This window comes from Haliotis cracherodii, unplaced genomic scaffold (assembly GCF_022045235.1).
Source record: "Haliotis cracherodii isolate W230 unplaced genomic scaffold, xgHalCrac1.p SCAF_4, whole genome shotgun sequence".
Classification (NCBI taxonomy): Eukaryota; Metazoa; Mollusca; class Gastropoda; order Lepetellida; family Haliotidae; genus Haliotis; species Haliotis cracherodii.
In genome coordinates, this window is record NW_027266297.1 from 40,605,706 (window position 1) to 40,623,120 (window position 17,415).

Consider the following 17,415-nt stretch of genomic DNA (forward strand, 5'->3'; position numbering starts at 1 on the left):
TGTGCATAATTAAACCATCTTCTCATCTACTATAACTGAATTATACAACAATGAATGTGCACATTAAACCATCTTCTCCTCTACTATAACTGAATTATACAACAATGAATGTGCACATTAAACCATCTTCTCCTCTACTATAACTGAATCATACAACAATGAATGTGCATATTAAACCATCTTCTCCTCTACTATAACTGAATCATACAACAATGAATGTGCACATTAAACCATCTTCTCATCTACTATAACTGAATTACACAATAAACAATATGCACATTAAACCATCTTCTCATCTACTATAACCTGATAACTGAATTATACAATAATCAACATGCACACTAAGCCATCTTCTCATCTACTATAACTGCATTGTACAATAATCAATATACAGAACATCTCATGGACTATATAAATATTTCACAATACTGAATATGCACAGTAAGAGACAGCATGGACAATAGACATGAACTCCAAACACAAAAGGGTGAAAAGGGAGTGGAGGTGTGAACTCCAGTGCAATCTTGGCTCAAATCTGATAACAAACATATCCAAAACTATCAATAAATAGCACATGTGTCGATAACAAGCGCACCTTCAAATCAAATGAAATACACGATTTCCTGCCAAAGGCGTATATGTAATACGACACGATCGTGCCACGAGTTAAATCGTTGTTCCTGCGTCTGTGCAAATATGGGAGGATGTTCAATGCCAAGAGGTGTTGCCTATCGAAAATGACAATAGCAAAAACATTTCCTCAAATCAAATATATCTCAATAATCCATATATTTCAAACAATTCACGTACATTGCGGCCCTCCCTAGGCACAGCTTGATCGCCAAAACTTTATTGACAAGTATTTTTTAGGCTGTTTACAACACAATTTTCAAGGCGAGAAAGTGGATGTTTAACAAAGCCTGTATTGATAGTGCGCTCTTCGTGATGTGAAGACATTCACAGGTGTAACGTCTGTAGCTTCATCGCAGACAGTCATGGCCTGGAATGTCGACACTTCAGTATGTTCGGGATTGGGAGAACGTATATGTACAAGCCTAAAACATCTAGCCAACTTTTATCAGTAACACATACAAAGTGTTTGCAAAAGGGATTTGGCTTTGCATCTCAAACATCAGATAGTAAAAACACTTGTATAGGATTGTCTAACAGGCCTATAAGAACTTTATGACCAGCTTTTGTTTGTTTGTTTGTTGTTTAACGCAGCACTCAGCAATATTCCAGCTATGAGACAGTCGTCTGTAAATAATCAAGTCTGGACCAGACAATCCAGTGATTGACATTGTGAGCATCAATATCAATGAATATTTAAAGACCAATGTCAAACAGCTGAGATATTGCTGAGTGTGGCATTAAACAAGAAACAAACTATGAGTACATACAACTAGGAACAAAACTAACTTACTGGAGTTGCCTCCCTTTATTTATTCTGTTAATCCTTCATGCACTTTTTCTTGATCAAGGGACAAGAATAATTGTGGTGGAAATATCTAAAGGATCAAGCTTAACTTGAGAGGAGTCATGTCACAAACAAGATTCAAAGCTGTGAACTGCACCCAAATGTTTAGTGTACCAAGGCCGTAGTTAACTTTTTTTGACAGGGGGGCAAATATTTGTACAAGTATAACTTGTTCCCAACTTGATTCAAATAAAACTGTTTTCTATAAAAAAATCTAAGGGGGGGACAACTGCACACGCACGCATGCACAGTCTGCTGGTGTTCTGAGCAAAAACTCCTTTACTGCTCTTAAAAACCCACTCATTTCTTGCTCTAAACAAACACTGATTTACTGCCCTAAAAACACTAGTTTATTGTTATTCATTCAAAAAATTAACTGTACTTTACGCATGTTTCCATGGTTATTGAAACTATCCAAACTAAAATTAAACTAGAATGTCATTTTATACCGCCGATGGTAAAGATCACTTTGATAACAGTGAGTGAGTATGGTTTTATTCAGGCAATATCATGGCGGAAACTGAAACAAATGAAATAAGTTTGTTTTTGGAAATCTATATAAACTCTCCAAACAGTGAGTAAGTGAGTATGGTTTTACGCCGCTTTTAGCAATACCACGCCGGGGGACACCACAAATGGACTTCACACATTGTACCCATGTGGTGAATCGAACCCGGGTGTTTGGCGTGACGATCAAAAGCTTTAACCACTAGACTACCCCACCCCTCCCACTTTGATAACAAAAATGAGAATGAAATGCTGCTGTCAGATTTTAGAGTTGTCATATTTATAAAGACCCAAACCAGGCCAAGATCAATTAATTCTTTTTTCATCGACTGCAGATCCAAATAAATTTTAAGAAGATTACATAGATCGTTTTATACATTTATTTTCATCTCCAACCAATTGTTTCACCACCAAAACACGCCCCCTCCCCCACCCCTCCACACCACAACCCACTCCTTCCCCAAAAGGTTTTGCCTTTGCAATATGCCTTCACTACTTCACTATCACACCCAAGAATAAAGCCTGCATGCATTGCAGAACCAACTTGCTGGGTTTTGAGAGTGACAAGGAATCTCCCCACGAGCTGGCTACCCATCAAACTGTATCTGCTTACTGGCTTGTTCCGTTGTCACCTTGCACTGATAGTAGTTGAAGAACTCTCCACCAAAGAGGAAGGAAAATCGAGGATTGCCTTTTTGCTTCTGCTTTGTCATGTGTTCAAACTCGGGACCATTTCGGGCGACGAAGTTGGCCAGCTTGTCAATGATGTTTTTCAAATCTAAATCTGGAATAGGAAAATTGAACATATTACAAAGGTGAAATGTGATAACTTTTCTGTGTTTGCTTGTTTGTTTGTTTCTGACATTACGTCACAATAATAGTCGAATGATGACAACAATGCCATCCGGCTGACATAAACAATACACTGGTGTGTGTGATGTGATATTTGCACTAGCGCACATACAAATTTTTATTAACTTGGTTATAAAATCAAAGGCAATACACATAACACTGTTACACACACCCCTAATTTCCAGTAACAGGTATGGTGCTGACAAACCAAAGGATATAATCAGGGTAACCTGGGATTCATGCCCATGGGCATAGGTTTCTGACACACCAAAGGGATGCAACTCTGCACAGCGAAGTGCAGCCCCTCAGACAACCAGGACACCTATGCCCTAATATGTCTCTGATAAGTCCATTTGGATCCGTCCTTGTAAAAAAGAGTCACCAATGGTGTTATGCATGCATAACAACTCAGCATGCATAACATGCATGGAGTAAAGCTGATGAATCCAGCTTAGTCTCTAAAACATGCTCATCTATCACGCTAGTTTCATCGTAACAGATAGGGACTTTATCAGTGTTACCATGACCATGCTAATAGTCTTATGTGAAGGATATATAATAACAAAAAGCATGATAAGTGTTTTATTGCAGTGTTAAACAATGATTGTAACTGTATTACATTGTTTCTGTTGAGTTTCAGGAGAAGCCCATTGCATTGTATTTGGACAATCATTAGTTGTTAGAAATGTGGTACTATTTAATGTATCTAGATGCTCGAATTATCTGTAAACTTCCGGAATAGCATGGACAGATGTCAAGCATTACAGAAACATGTGGAGTCTTCTGTAATTTTCTAGTTACATTAGACTAGTCTGGCACTGTGTGAAAAGTTCTGGAAGCTAGTTGGACTATATATAAGAGAAAGGGGAATGTCCCTGTCTCATCTCACATTTCATCTGACATTACATCAAGGCCTGCTTTCATGTGAAGATCACTTTTCCCCTTGTTGTTAAGCCTAGTCTATCGCGGAAGTTTGACCCTGTTGCGGACAGGTGAATATTATTATTATCACTGAACTTTTGGATATATGGTGAGGAAAAACAAGGTTTAACATCGTGTCCAAGATTATTGCACTTACATAGCGATGTGCATGCATGGTGTGTGTGGGTGTGGGTGACTGCTTGTACTAGTCTGGACTAATGTCAATTATATAGTGCTAGCCTACTGAGATACAACTCCGAGCTGACCAGTCCTTGTTTTAGCCCCTTAATGCCTGATCTCTGAACGTCTTTTGGTATGATGCAGCCGGGGAACGAACCCCCAACCTTCCACTCACGCTCTGCCACTAGACCACAGAGGTGGTGATAAGTAAATCTATTGCATGACTTTTCATGCTTAATATACATGTTGTCATGCATGTGTCACATCACTAAATATTCCAGCGATATCACATCGGTGGACACATGGGGATGGGCTTCGCACACTGTGCTCATGCAGGGAATTGAACCTGGGCCTTTGGCATGTTGAGAGAATGCATTAACCACTCAACTACCCCACTCTAACATGAAATGTAGCCACACCAAGCCACAAACATTGGATGTAAAATAAGGAGACATATTTTTGTTTTTCAGTTTACAGATTCCACCAACTAAAGCAAAAAGACATACAAGTTTGTATTTTTTTTTATAAAAAGGCAGTATTACATATATTTGCTGTACCGTGTGCATCATGTGTACCTAAGAAATATTAATCTTTAATTGATTAGAAACTCCAAAAAATTTAACTTAACTTTTAAAATATAATTGATCACATACATTTATACCATAGATGATAAATCATCTGTGATCTGCAAACATTTATAAAGAAAACAAAGCATTCTCTTAGAGAAGTTTATAATAATATATACATGATGCTGTGAAAATATTCAGAACTTTAGCAGTATTGTCATTAATATTTTACCCCCAAAACTATCCGACATAAACTTAAAAAACATAAAATATATTCAGCAACACAAACTCAATATATACTTTCAGTCTACCAAAGCTTATTAGCCTGATTAGCAAGCACACAATCTATAGAGCATAAGATCTAAAAAGACTACTCATGGCGCCAATCGGTAATTACGACTGGCTGAGTCTCCTCCAACCGCCATCATGCGATGCTGCATCACACTCCGCTCCACGTGCTACCTCTCCATCCCTGGAGCATGCAGCCTCAGCATCTTCCACACTTACTTACGCATCTATCACTTAACAGTGTAAGAAATTGGCACTAGTCCTACTGTCCTTGCCAAACTGCCCAATGGTTAAGGTATCATAAGAACTAGTAGAAATTTTCCATTTTAAGGGTTTTGCTATATGTTATCATTATAAGGACTAGTGGACTAAAACTGTTAGTTTCTACCGCTGCTTAATATTAAGGGTGTGCGTCAGAGCTCCAGATAAGCTTTTGGTGTTGTGGGTATTTTACCCATGCATTTTAAAATAATTGGGTATCAGTAATTCTATCTGGGTATTCAAATTTCTGTTACCCGCTAGTTTTTACACATGTGGGTATTCAAGTTAAATATTTAAAAACACTATTCATCTAGTCCCTGCAAACTGGTGTCGTGTTGGTTCGAGAGCTTCATAGGACTCAAAAATACCACAATACTTCCACAAGAAAGTGTGATGGCAAATGATCGTGATGTAACTGTCATCGTGGAGTTTGGCAAGGTTGACAGAATGCCCGTTTATAATTTCAAAATAAGTTACTGATTTGCTAATCGAATATGCTGGGTTACTTCACAATATTTTGATGATACGCACAAGTTTTATTTTTGTAGCTTATCTGTAATGTTTGTTGCGTATTTGATACGCTTGGATTTTATTTTACTGCGTATTTCTGCATTTCTGATGCGTATTTTACGCAGATACGCAGCTTATCTGGAGCTCTGTGTGCGGTATTACCGATACACCGGTATATTGTGGTGCAAACTTTTAGCAATATGTATTGCAATACGTTTGTAAATGTAGCAATATATTGGGGCAAATATAAATAAGTATATTTATGTGTTCCTAATTGATATGGAGATGGAAAATAGTATCTTTCTGATACAACTTGCCTCTGACAATCTTTTAATCAATTAGCGTGTACACATAACGACTCTCAAGCTCCTCACAGCGATACCCCGTTTGCAGAGCTCTCTATGCCAAGAGTATAACTGACTGATGGTATCTGACATTTATACGGGATATAACTCCTGATTAACTCATGAAAATGTAAATTGGCAATATATTGCAATAAGTATCCCAATACAGGTTAAAGTATGGCAATATATTGCAATACAAATTCCAGGTCAATACACAGCCCAACTAAATATGTAAATAGCGACATTTCAATTTCTGCAATCTTATTTCTTTCAAATTAAAAGTTGCCATAGCCACTGACTTCAGACAATCTTCAGACAGACACATTTTAACAATTAGGGCAAGTACCGTCTTTTTAGCGTTTTCTGATATGATGCGGCCGATGATTGATCCTGTGTCATGAACTGACAATGTCCTACATTATGAACTGACAATGTCCCAGACCATGAACTGATCATGTCCTAGATCATGAAATAATAATGTCCCAGACCATGAACTCGTAATGTCCTAGATCATGAACTGACAATATCCTAGATCATGAACTCATCATGTCCTAGATCATGAAATAATAATGTCCCAGACCATGAACTCGTAATGTCCTAGATCATGAACTGACAATGTCCTACTCAAATACCATGAACTGACAATCTCCTACATCATGTCCTAGATCATGAACTGATAATCTCCTACATCATGTCCTAGATCATGAACTGATAATGTCCCCGATCACGAACTGATGAAGTCCTACATCATGAAGTGATAATGCACAAGAGCATGAACTGAAAATGTACTAAATCATGAACTGGTAACGTCCCAGACCATGAACTGATAATGTCCCCGATCACGAACTGATGAAGTCCTACATCATGAAGTGATAATGCACAAGAGCATGAACTGAAAATGTACTAAATCATGAACTGGTAACGTCCCAGACCATGAACTGATAATGTCCCAGACCATTAACTAATAATGCACTAGATCCTGAACTGATTATCTCCTAGACCATGAACTGATGAAGTCTTAGATCACAAAGTGATTATGCACTAGATCATGACCTGATAATGTCCCAGACCATTAACTAATAATGCACTAAATCCTGAACTGATCATCTCCTAGATCAAGAACTGATAAAGTCCTAGGTCATGAAAGACAATGTCCTAGATCATGAACTGATAATGCACTAGATCATGAGCTGAAAAAGTCCAAGATCATGAAAGACAATGTCCTAGATCATGAACTAATAATGCACTAGATCATGAAACTGAGTGTCCTTGCAAGGCACATTAAACACATCTTACTTAAATAAAAACTCCAATTCCATTTGAACGTGTTCAGACAGATTAACGATACTTTGGTTGCTGAGGACAGAGCATCATGAAGTCACCGGTACTATTTACAATGCTTACCAGATCAATTTATTACACATCAAAATAAAGTTTTCATACAACATATTTATTGCTTTTGCTGCAATATCAACCCAACATTGACACCATAACCCACATTACAAATTCGGGTCACTCTTTATGAACATGATTAGATCAATCACATACTTGTCAACGTGTGTCGGCCACATCCCCAGGTATGGATATCAATAAGTCTGAATCACACGGAGAGTAACGTGGCTCCAGTGTGGCTCCAGTGTTTGCGTGTAGCACGACTACCTACCATCTGTCAACAGATGGCCTTTATTATGTGCACATCATTAAGTAACCTCCAGTAAGCCAGAATTAACAAAGAATGACCTACTGGCCAAATAGTCAAGTAGTACAAATAAATTAGGGTACAAATATATCAATAAAAGTATATGCTACTCCAACACTTGTGCTATTTGATATTGGGTGGACAAATATTTATACACAATCTAGAAAAATAACCTTTCTATATCAGCTTCAGCCCCAAAAGTTCAGTCAGTCAGTCAGTAGGACTGGCAACATTGGAAAATTACCACCAGATAAAATGCTGCCGGTCCAGAATTTGCTGGACTAACGAACAAAAGTTACCAAAGTGTAAACATAATTAATGTACTGCTTAATGTTAGTTCTCAGATATGACAATTGTCCGATTGTCAACTTAGTAACTTTAACTCCCAACCATCAGGCATTCAACTTTTCAAAACTGACCATCCATCAGCAACATAGATTGTCTCGGAGGGTCAGACAGGCTTTTAAAAATTCCCAATTTTGAATGAAATTGGTTTTTTTCAAATGTTTGGAATCCTAGAAAAAATCCCTGCGTTAAGGGAATCAACACTCCAACTTTCAGTCGTCTAGCCAGGGCCGATTTAGTTATCTCGAGTCATCCCCATCAGCAACCCAACAAACTGGGCTTTAGAACAGCAATCTAGGGAAGACCTTGTTGACAGCAAGGGGGCATTTGATTGGATGATGCTTACTAAATCCTTTCACCTTGCAAATTTGTCAGCGTGTGGGTAAGTGTATGTACAATTAGGTAGTTTTGCAACAATGTAATTGTTCCTATACTCATAACAGCCATTACCTGATATGTCCCTTCTATGTTCCTCCTATTGACCAATCAGATTCCACCTCTCATATTACTTGCATTCGCTTTAACAAATGGCAGCGCCCAGTCATTGATAATTAAAATCTATATTGTGATAAAATGGATACTTTTAGCAATATTCCAGCAATATCACGGTGGGGGACACCAGAAATGGGCTTCACACATGTCGGGAATCGAACCCGGGTCTTCGGTGTGATGAGTGAACACTTTAACCACTCGGCTACCCAACCGCCCCTCATTCATTTGATGCTCAGTTAATGCCTTTATAGAAAGTAAATCAAGAAAACTGCGTTATCACCATCCCCGCCATGAGGCACATTAGAATTTTGTTTGTTTATATAGTAGTGAATATAAACTATAAAAAAAGAGTCCTTAGAAGCTTGAAAAAGAGATAGGCACGTGAGCTGCATTGTGTCATCAGAAAAAATACAATTAAATGTCATTCTACCTCTATTCTGGTAGTGTTGTGGTAATTGTACCTCTACTGTGGAAGTGTTGTGGTAATTGTACCTCTACTGTGGGAGTGTTGTGGTAATTGTACCTCTACTGTGGTAGTGTTGTGGTAATTGTACCTCTACTGTGGTAGTGTTGTGGTAATTGTACCTCTACTGTGGGAGTGTTGTGGTAATTGTACCTCTACTGTGGTAGTGTTGTGGTAATTGTACCTCTACTGTGGTAGTGTTGTGGTAATTGTACCTCTACTGTGGTAGTGTTGTGGTAATTGTACCTCTACTGTGGGAGTGTTGTGGTAATTGTACCTCTACTGTGGTAGTGTTGTGGTAATTGTACCTCTACTGTGGGAGTGTTGTGGTAATTGTACCTCTACTGTGGGAGTGTTGTGGTAATTGTACCTCTACTGTGGTAGTGTTGTGGTAATTGTACCTCTACTGTGGGAGTGTTGTGGTAATTGTATCTCCACTGTGGTAGTTTGTGGTAATTGAACCTCCACTGTGGTAGTGTTGTGGTAATTGTACCTCAACTGTGGTAGTGTTGTGGTAATTGTACTTCTATTACTGTAACCCTAAGGTTATCGTACTTCTATAACTGTAACCCTAAGGTTATCGTACTTCTATTACTGTAACCCTAAGGTTATCGTACTTCTATTACTGTAACCCTAAGGTTATCGTACTTCTATTACTGTAACCCTAAGGTTATCGTAATTCTATTACTGTAACCCTAAGGTTATCGTACTTCTATTACTGTAACCCTAAGGTTATCGTACTTCTTTTTGCTACATCCTCTTATTCTGGAGTGGACAAATTTACAGATAATCTCCAGGATCTCAAGTTTGACTCCATTTGAAAGTCAAGTGACCTATGTGCAGAGCTCCAGATAAGCTTTTGGTGTTGTGGGTATTTTACCCATGCATTTTAAAATTATTGGGTATCAGTAATTCTATCTGGGTATTCAAATTTCTGTTACCCATTAGTTTTTACACATGTGGATACTTAAGTTAAATATTTTAAAACACTATTCATCTAGTCCCTGCAAACTGGTGTTGTGTGGGTTCGAGAGCTTCATGGGACTCAAAAATACCACAATACTTCCATAACAAAGTGTGATGACAAATGATCATGATATAACTGTCATCGTGGAGTTAGGCAAGGTTGACAGAATGCCCGTTTATAATTTCAAAATATTAAGTTGCTGATATGGTAATCAAATATGCAGGATTAGTTCATAATATTTTGATGATACGCACAAGTTTTATTTTTGTAGCGTATCTGTAATGTTTGTTTCATATTTGCTATGCTTAGATTTTGTTTTACTGCATATTTCTGCATTTCTGATGCGTATTTTACGCAGATACGCATCTTATCTGGAGCTCTGATGTGATACAAGAAGACTGCCCAGGTCACAGCTGATGTCATGTAGATTGTCTTTTGCAAATACTAACTTTAGTAGGGTATAAATCATATGGAAAGAAGAATTGATAAATGATGCAAAGTTTGAGCATCCTGTTCATGTCACAGATTGATAAAGGAATATTTCTGGCAGTCACCACTGTCACCATTGACCTCTGTTATCAGCCAGCTGTCTTTTCTGTCCTTAGTTTTCACAGCACAAATGTGTCAACCAAAGATTGACATTATTATTCTTTTCATAGCAGATTGACCGACTTTTGCTGACCTGGTTGCTTACTCTCTAGGGCTCAATTTAGCAATATAAAACATGCAACAGTGCAACCTATTATTGAAAAACGCAACCAAATATCTATATCTAAATGCACCATGTGCAGATCGGAGATTTTACTTACTTAGACTAGTTGATGCATCTGTGTTTAAACTTTGATATATTTATGGGACCAGGGTGCAACCATGTTTAGTCTGGTGCAACCTGGTTTAGTCTGGTGCAACCTGGTTAAGTCTGGTGCAACTAGGTTTTCATGTCAACATGCAGCTGGTGCAGGTTAAATCAAGTTCCTTAAATCGAGCCCTGCTCTCCCCACCATGTTTCATTTTCTTGTCTACAGCATGATTGGACATTTGTTCACAAATGATGGGACACTACCATGAGCACCACCTGTAGGATCTGACAAGACACCACATTTATACATTTAGTATACTCCCTTGCCTCGTGAAGATGCCACCTCTAGGTTTAAAAGAGACACATTCCTCAGGACCAGGCAAATATTCTAGAAGTCAGTGCAACAGATTGGAAGTGCATTTTAAAGATTTTAAAAGTTCCACCAGAGAGCTATAGGGGAAAACTATCGTACTTCCATATTGTGGGGGGCACGGGTGGCCCAGTTGTCTAAGGCACCGTGATTCCCTGTGCAGAGTTGCGTCCCTTGGGCAGCCAGAAACCTATGATTGTGGGCTCGAATCCCCGTTCTCCGGATTATGTTTCTAGGTTTGTCAGCACCATACCCGTGCTCGTGGGTTTCACCGAAGTGGTAAACGTCTGAGACTGGCATCACATCGAACTTTCCTCCCACATTAAGCTAACTCACCGCGATATAACTGGAATACTGTCAAAAGCGGCGTTAATCCCAACTCACTCTATATTGTGACATGTGTCTGTGGTACACATGGGCTGATCACTTGATGAGGAGGGCTGGGGATTTTCAAACTAAAAGTACAATTCAATGAATTCCATGGGCTCAATATTTGTTACCGTACCTCGATTCAAAATTTGAAATCTGAACAAAGGAAAGTTATGGAATGTCTAATGGACGGAAAAGACTACAGCAGTACTTCCCATGAGAAATGGATGGTCTCTTCTGTTTTAAATGTTTTATCCAATAGAAGTGAGAGAATTAGTTATACAACCCATAATTGGTGGTAGGAATGCCCCACGTTAACTTTTCAAGGTTGGGTGATTAGAAAACACATTCAAACTTTCACTTTCGCAATCTTGTAAGGGACACTCTGATTGGTCAGATGTAAGGTCATACTGACTGACCTGTAATGGGATGTCTTCAGATCTTTGTGTGATACTGTAAGAAATCAGATCTGATTTAAATAGTTTTTGATAGTTCCTTGGACATGCTGGATGCCATGACAAGCTATGCTTCTTCTTTCAGAGAATCTTTTTTTTATGTTTAGAAACAGTGGCTGAAAAAACAATCCTGCCTTGAAAAAAAATTCCAACCACACCCCTCAAATGGTGAGAACCTATTTAAAGATAAGGAAAGCTGAATTCAGTGCTGATCTCAATCTCATTAAAATCACATCTGCTACTCTGATATGATAAATCGCTGCATGAAGTTTGAAGGACACGAGCATATGTCGTGTTAGGTTAACTTTCTTATCAGCAAATCATGTGGCTTCTAAATCTAGATAATGATCTTCCAGTACTTTTCTTGGTTGTGCAGTAATTTGACCATCGGCCTGTAAATTCATGATGTTTCAATCCTGTGAAAATTACCTGTCAGATAGAAAGAGTAAAATTTTGCTTTTGATGTGCCATATTTTTAATTTTTCATTTGTTTCATGCTTAATCTTCAAAGAGGTATAAAACATGAAACAAATAAATAATTGAAAATATGGCAAAGCAAAAGCAAAATCTTCTGACCGAAAAAAAGAAAAAAATCAAAATCATTAGAACATGGTTTATGCTGCCCGATAAATCGGGCAGTCGGGGCGAAAGGGTTAAGGAGGATGCACAAGCCATCATACTGATGAATTAACAGCAGAAATTAGATCATCATCCGATCCTATTTCAAGTGACACATCACATCATATCAGGCCATACTTCTCCAAAGCATACATCACTAATAATACAATGGAGTCACGTCTAAAATTAACTCCAACACAATGGATTATTCCACGTCACAGACAATTGTTCACCGATACATGAGGAAGTTTCAAATCAGCTGGCAATTGGTTGTGGGTTTTTCCAGACTGCTATTTTTAGATCATCCATCAATGACAAGGGCAGGTGTGTGTTTGAATGGCTGCATAGCAATGAGCATATCTGGTATGATTCAACTAGCATGACTAACATCAGCTCACGCGGGTTGCAGCATGTAAACTCTCTGTATCTTTCTTGATTCTTTCCATTGAATACTTAATACGCAGCCCAATATGGGGCTGAAATACCCAGCTGTTTTAAAACACCTGGTGACGCAAACATTAGTCCACATTCAGACTTTAACTCATCACAGTAACAAACTCAAGAACAAACATTGATCAAAGAGATATTTATTACCAAAATACAGACAATGTTTGAAATGGGTCCCTAGGGGTGTTGCATGATCTAAGTACATTGTATTTGAATCAAGAGATTTAACTTAAAGCTCTAACGTAAGGTGAGGTGAGGTGAAATAGGGTTTAACGTCACATCCAAGATTATTGCACTTATGTGTGTGTGGCTGCTTGTACAAGTCTAGACTGATGCCGATTTGTAGTGCTAGCCCACTGAGATACCATGCCGCAGTTTAACATGAATACTCCACTCGGACACAGTATACTGACTCCGAGCTGACCAGTCCTTGTTTTAGCCCCTTAATGCCGAGCACCAGGCAGAGTAACATCAAGTACCATCTCTTAACGTCTCTTGGTATGATGCGGCCGGGGATTGAACCCCGGACCTTCCGCTCTCCGGGCAGATGCTCTACCACTAGACCACGGAGGAGGTCAGTTCTAACATAAAGCTTAGCTAGAAGGACACCATGAATTTTGTGCTGAACTTTCAACACTGATAGGCATATTAAAATAACACTGTGGTTCTGGTTAGAAATCTGCCTACAATAGACAGTCTCCTGTCCTGTCTACACAGTAACATATGTATGCATGTTAAATAAGTTGATGGTATATTTTTTATAATGATAATTTACTCAGTATTCTGATAAATAATTTATTTTCAATGATTTATTTATTATCATCTTATTTGGATTTCAATGCTCTCATAAAAATTAATTCATGTATTGTTATAATTAACAATCACCCTTCCTAACACTGGTACAAGTCATGCTTGCATTGTAGACTTGAATGAGTCAGTGAGTATGGTTTTACGCTACTTTTACTGTTTTAGCAACATTCCAGCAGAACACACCAGAAATTAGTTTCACAAACTGTACTCATGTCGGGAATCGAACCCGGGTCTTCAGCGTGACATGCAAACGCTATAACCACTAGGCTACCCAACAGCCCCGTGTAGACTTGAAAACTCCACTGTAGGGTGTATAATGTATTTGACATGCTTCTCTTACTCCAACTAAAGTAAGCTTGCTGTGCCTAATGTAACTTAGGATATAGTATGGGAGTAATGGCAGTCAGACTCCTAGTGCTACGGTCACGTCCACAGTAATTCCTGTCATCGGAACCCTCATAAGCAGTAAGCACTGGAGGCAGGATTACATGAGCAGGTTTTTATGGCTTTACCTGTTTACTTATTTTGGTCAGTTTTTCACAGTTGGTAAATGTTTGGATTCGATGTTCATTTCCTTTTCAGAATACAAAATCAAAATGTTTCTATTCTCTTACTATTTAAAAGACATGTAAACTAAATAAGAATTTGTTATTTCATGTATGACATCAGAGTTTTAAACTGTGGTAACATCTCAGCTCCATGAATTATGTTCAAGGGACCAAAGTCCAGGGATGCAGCTGAATAAGGTAACATAGAATGACACCCCCTAAACAGCTGGAAGTTCTACAAGCCCTAAGGGTACCATTAACATTAGACAAACAGATGGGCTAGCAGGCTGCATCCCTGCAACTCTTAGTAAACCCAATCAAGGAAACAGTAAACAAGCTAATCAAACTAGTCATCACCAGGAATTATCATATTGACATAAGTCTGCTAGTCCAAGACAAGTAAAAATCAGGAAAGACGAGTGACATTTCCTTGTGAACTGCTGCTTTTACCACTGGGTAGATGGCAACTTTCAAGCAGATAATTTTTGCAGACAAGTGAAAATAAATATTAATTTCCAACCCCGCAATTGAATCTGTGACCTACTCTCCCTTGATACAATTACTCAAAATGTGGACTTCCAAAGTCCTACATCCCTTGTGATGTCAAGAAGATAGCCTTGAACACTGATCCCATTGCCTGTGGGTAGTGAGACGATCTTGAGATGCTATCCTCAGCCACTCCATCCGAGCGTCACCTGCAGCTCCATGTGCTGACGAGATTATTGTGGCACGACCCTCAATACTGACGTCAAACCACAACCAAAATATAACCATTCACGTCACCGATGTGCACTGTTGGCGGTGTGAGGCCACTGAGTTGTACCGGCAAGCAATTAATGAGATTACTTTAAACATGATAAACGGTTCCCCCAAATCCTATCATGTCAATGTGGGTCTTAGCGCCGCCGCCACACGGAACCTTCTCACACAATGTCCTTGGAGTCTTTGACGTCCTTGGAAACTGACTAAAGGCATTAAGCTTATTTCTTGACAAGATCAAGACATGAAAGATATGTCCAACAATATTAATTAACAAGGATTGCATGCGTGACAGCACAATTTGTACATCGAAACACTATTTCAGTTTCACACATTGCACTAATTACAACAAATCAAGACCTGGACCGGAAGAAATAACCACTAGGCTTTGAAAAAGGTGCAACCCTTGATTCACAAGCATATGTAAAAGGCAAAATGCATTTTGGATCCACAATAAAATGCATTTTGTATTATGCATCCACAATAATGTCATCACCTGAAAGAGTTAGATGTATCTTTTCACACTAATCAGCTAAAAACAACCTGCTACAGAATTGCCATCTACCAAAAAGTGATCAGTGCCATCTGGTAAAAGTGGTCGCATGAGGTACGGGATTCCTGTTTTATAACCCCAAAAGGGGCCCCACACTACCAAGTCTGGAAGGAACACAGGAGACTGAAGTTTGATGTATTGGGCCAATGCTTGATTGGGTCATGCCATGTCATGACACGAGTCGAATGAGGTTATAAAACAAATAATTCACAAATCAATTCACATCTTTAATTATTCCATTTCTCTTCCCCAAATGTCTGATAGCTTTCTTAGGGTGTGGCACTGTGACATTTAGCTGGAGACGTAAAAAGAGACATCGACCGTCTGGTAGAAATCCTCTTTGCCTCCCACTAAGCTGGGCTCCACGATGTGTTACACAACACGAAGCAGCTCAGTACCGTTGTGCTGAAGTACTCCTTGTATAGTCATGGTCCAGGGTCGAGCAACATCCGAGGCTGCTGAGTGAGTGAGGGATGCAGATGCTTTTAATCTACTTTGCAATATTCCACAAACATCCCTGCATTGGACACCAGAAATTGTCTCCACATATTTTACCCATATAGAGTATGAAACCTGGTGCTCAGCGTGGTAAATACTTCAACCAGGCCCAGGGCAGGTTTGTCATCACAATGTAAATTGCTTTGCCGAACTAAACACCATAATCTTCATCATATTTATTTCAAAATGTCAGGCTACAGGGTCCCGTTCCACAAAGCGATTTTAGCGCTAAGTCGATCGTAACTCCCATTCTGTAACACTGACTTACGACAATCGTAGCGCTAAGATCGCTTTGTGGAACGGGGCCCAGACAGAGTACTTTAACTGAACATTAATGTCAATGATCCTTCAAAACTTTTCACTTTTGCATAATTTGAGAAAGCGATATGTCATCTTTTGTTCCATGAACAATTCACCAGTCCGTAGGACACAAAGTTATCTGCAGTACAAAACATGTTGACAATTGAAGATTTTTCAATCCACTTCGTCATAATTCAAGGCTTCAAAAGTACTTTCAAGATTCAAGGCCTTACAAGATTAACTTCAAGGCCTTTTGAAGACAAAACTTCACAATTCATATGATTCAAGACCTTTTCAAGATTAAACTAAAAAATGCAAGGGGCTTCTCAAAGCGATCCTAAAATTCAAGATTGTTTCAAGACAATCCTCAAAAGGACTTTTCAAGGTAAAGCTTTCGATGTGAGGCCTTTCCAACATATTCAAGAAGAATCTCCAATTCAAGGCATTTTCAACATGTTCAAGACAACTCTCAAATTCCAGTCATTTTCTGTCGTGTGGGGATGGTCTCTTTACACTGCAATAACTGTATTATATATATTGAGACCTTTCACAGCCTATTCTTGCGAATATTATCTAGGCATAACTGACAGTGATCCATTCTTTCAACAGAATTATGCCTATAACTTGCAGCTCTAATCATGCTAACGTCACTCTAAGTGCACCTTCACAAAGTATGGAGCGGTGGGGTAGCCAAGTGGACAAAGTGTTCTCTTGTCATGCCAAAGCCCTGGGTTCGAATCCCAACATGGGTACAATGTGTTAAGCCCATTTCTGGTGTCTCTTGCTGTGATATTTCTGGAATATTGCAAAAAGAAGCATAAAACCAAACTCGCTCACTCACTCAAAAAGTGCTCTTGCAATTAGGTTAGTTCCTTCAACAAAGATTACAACACAAATACATTCTAAATCCTGTTGATGATGACTTGATCAAGGTTATCAGCAGGGGTGTCATTGACTGGAAATTGTATGTGCAAAGATGTAGATGTAGACCTGCAATCTAATGCTAAACATAAAAGG

General features: G+C 38.8%; 1 protein-coding gene across 2 annotated transcripts in view; it reads right to left on the reverse strand.

Moving 5' to 3' along the window:
* The window catches only part of LOC139478343 (calcium homeostasis endoplasmic reticulum protein-like), a 62,124-nt gene that overhangs the window by 33,816 nt on the left and 10,893 nt on the right, over positions 1-17,415 (reverse strand). For both annotated transcript variants that reach the window (XM_071260778.1, XM_071260779.1), the window contains exon 2: positions 2,598-2,768. In XM_071260778.1, the coding sequence (XP_071116879.1) occupies positions 2,598-2,768 (171 nt within the window). The remainder of the gene's footprint in view (positions 1-2,597; positions 2,769-17,415) is intronic.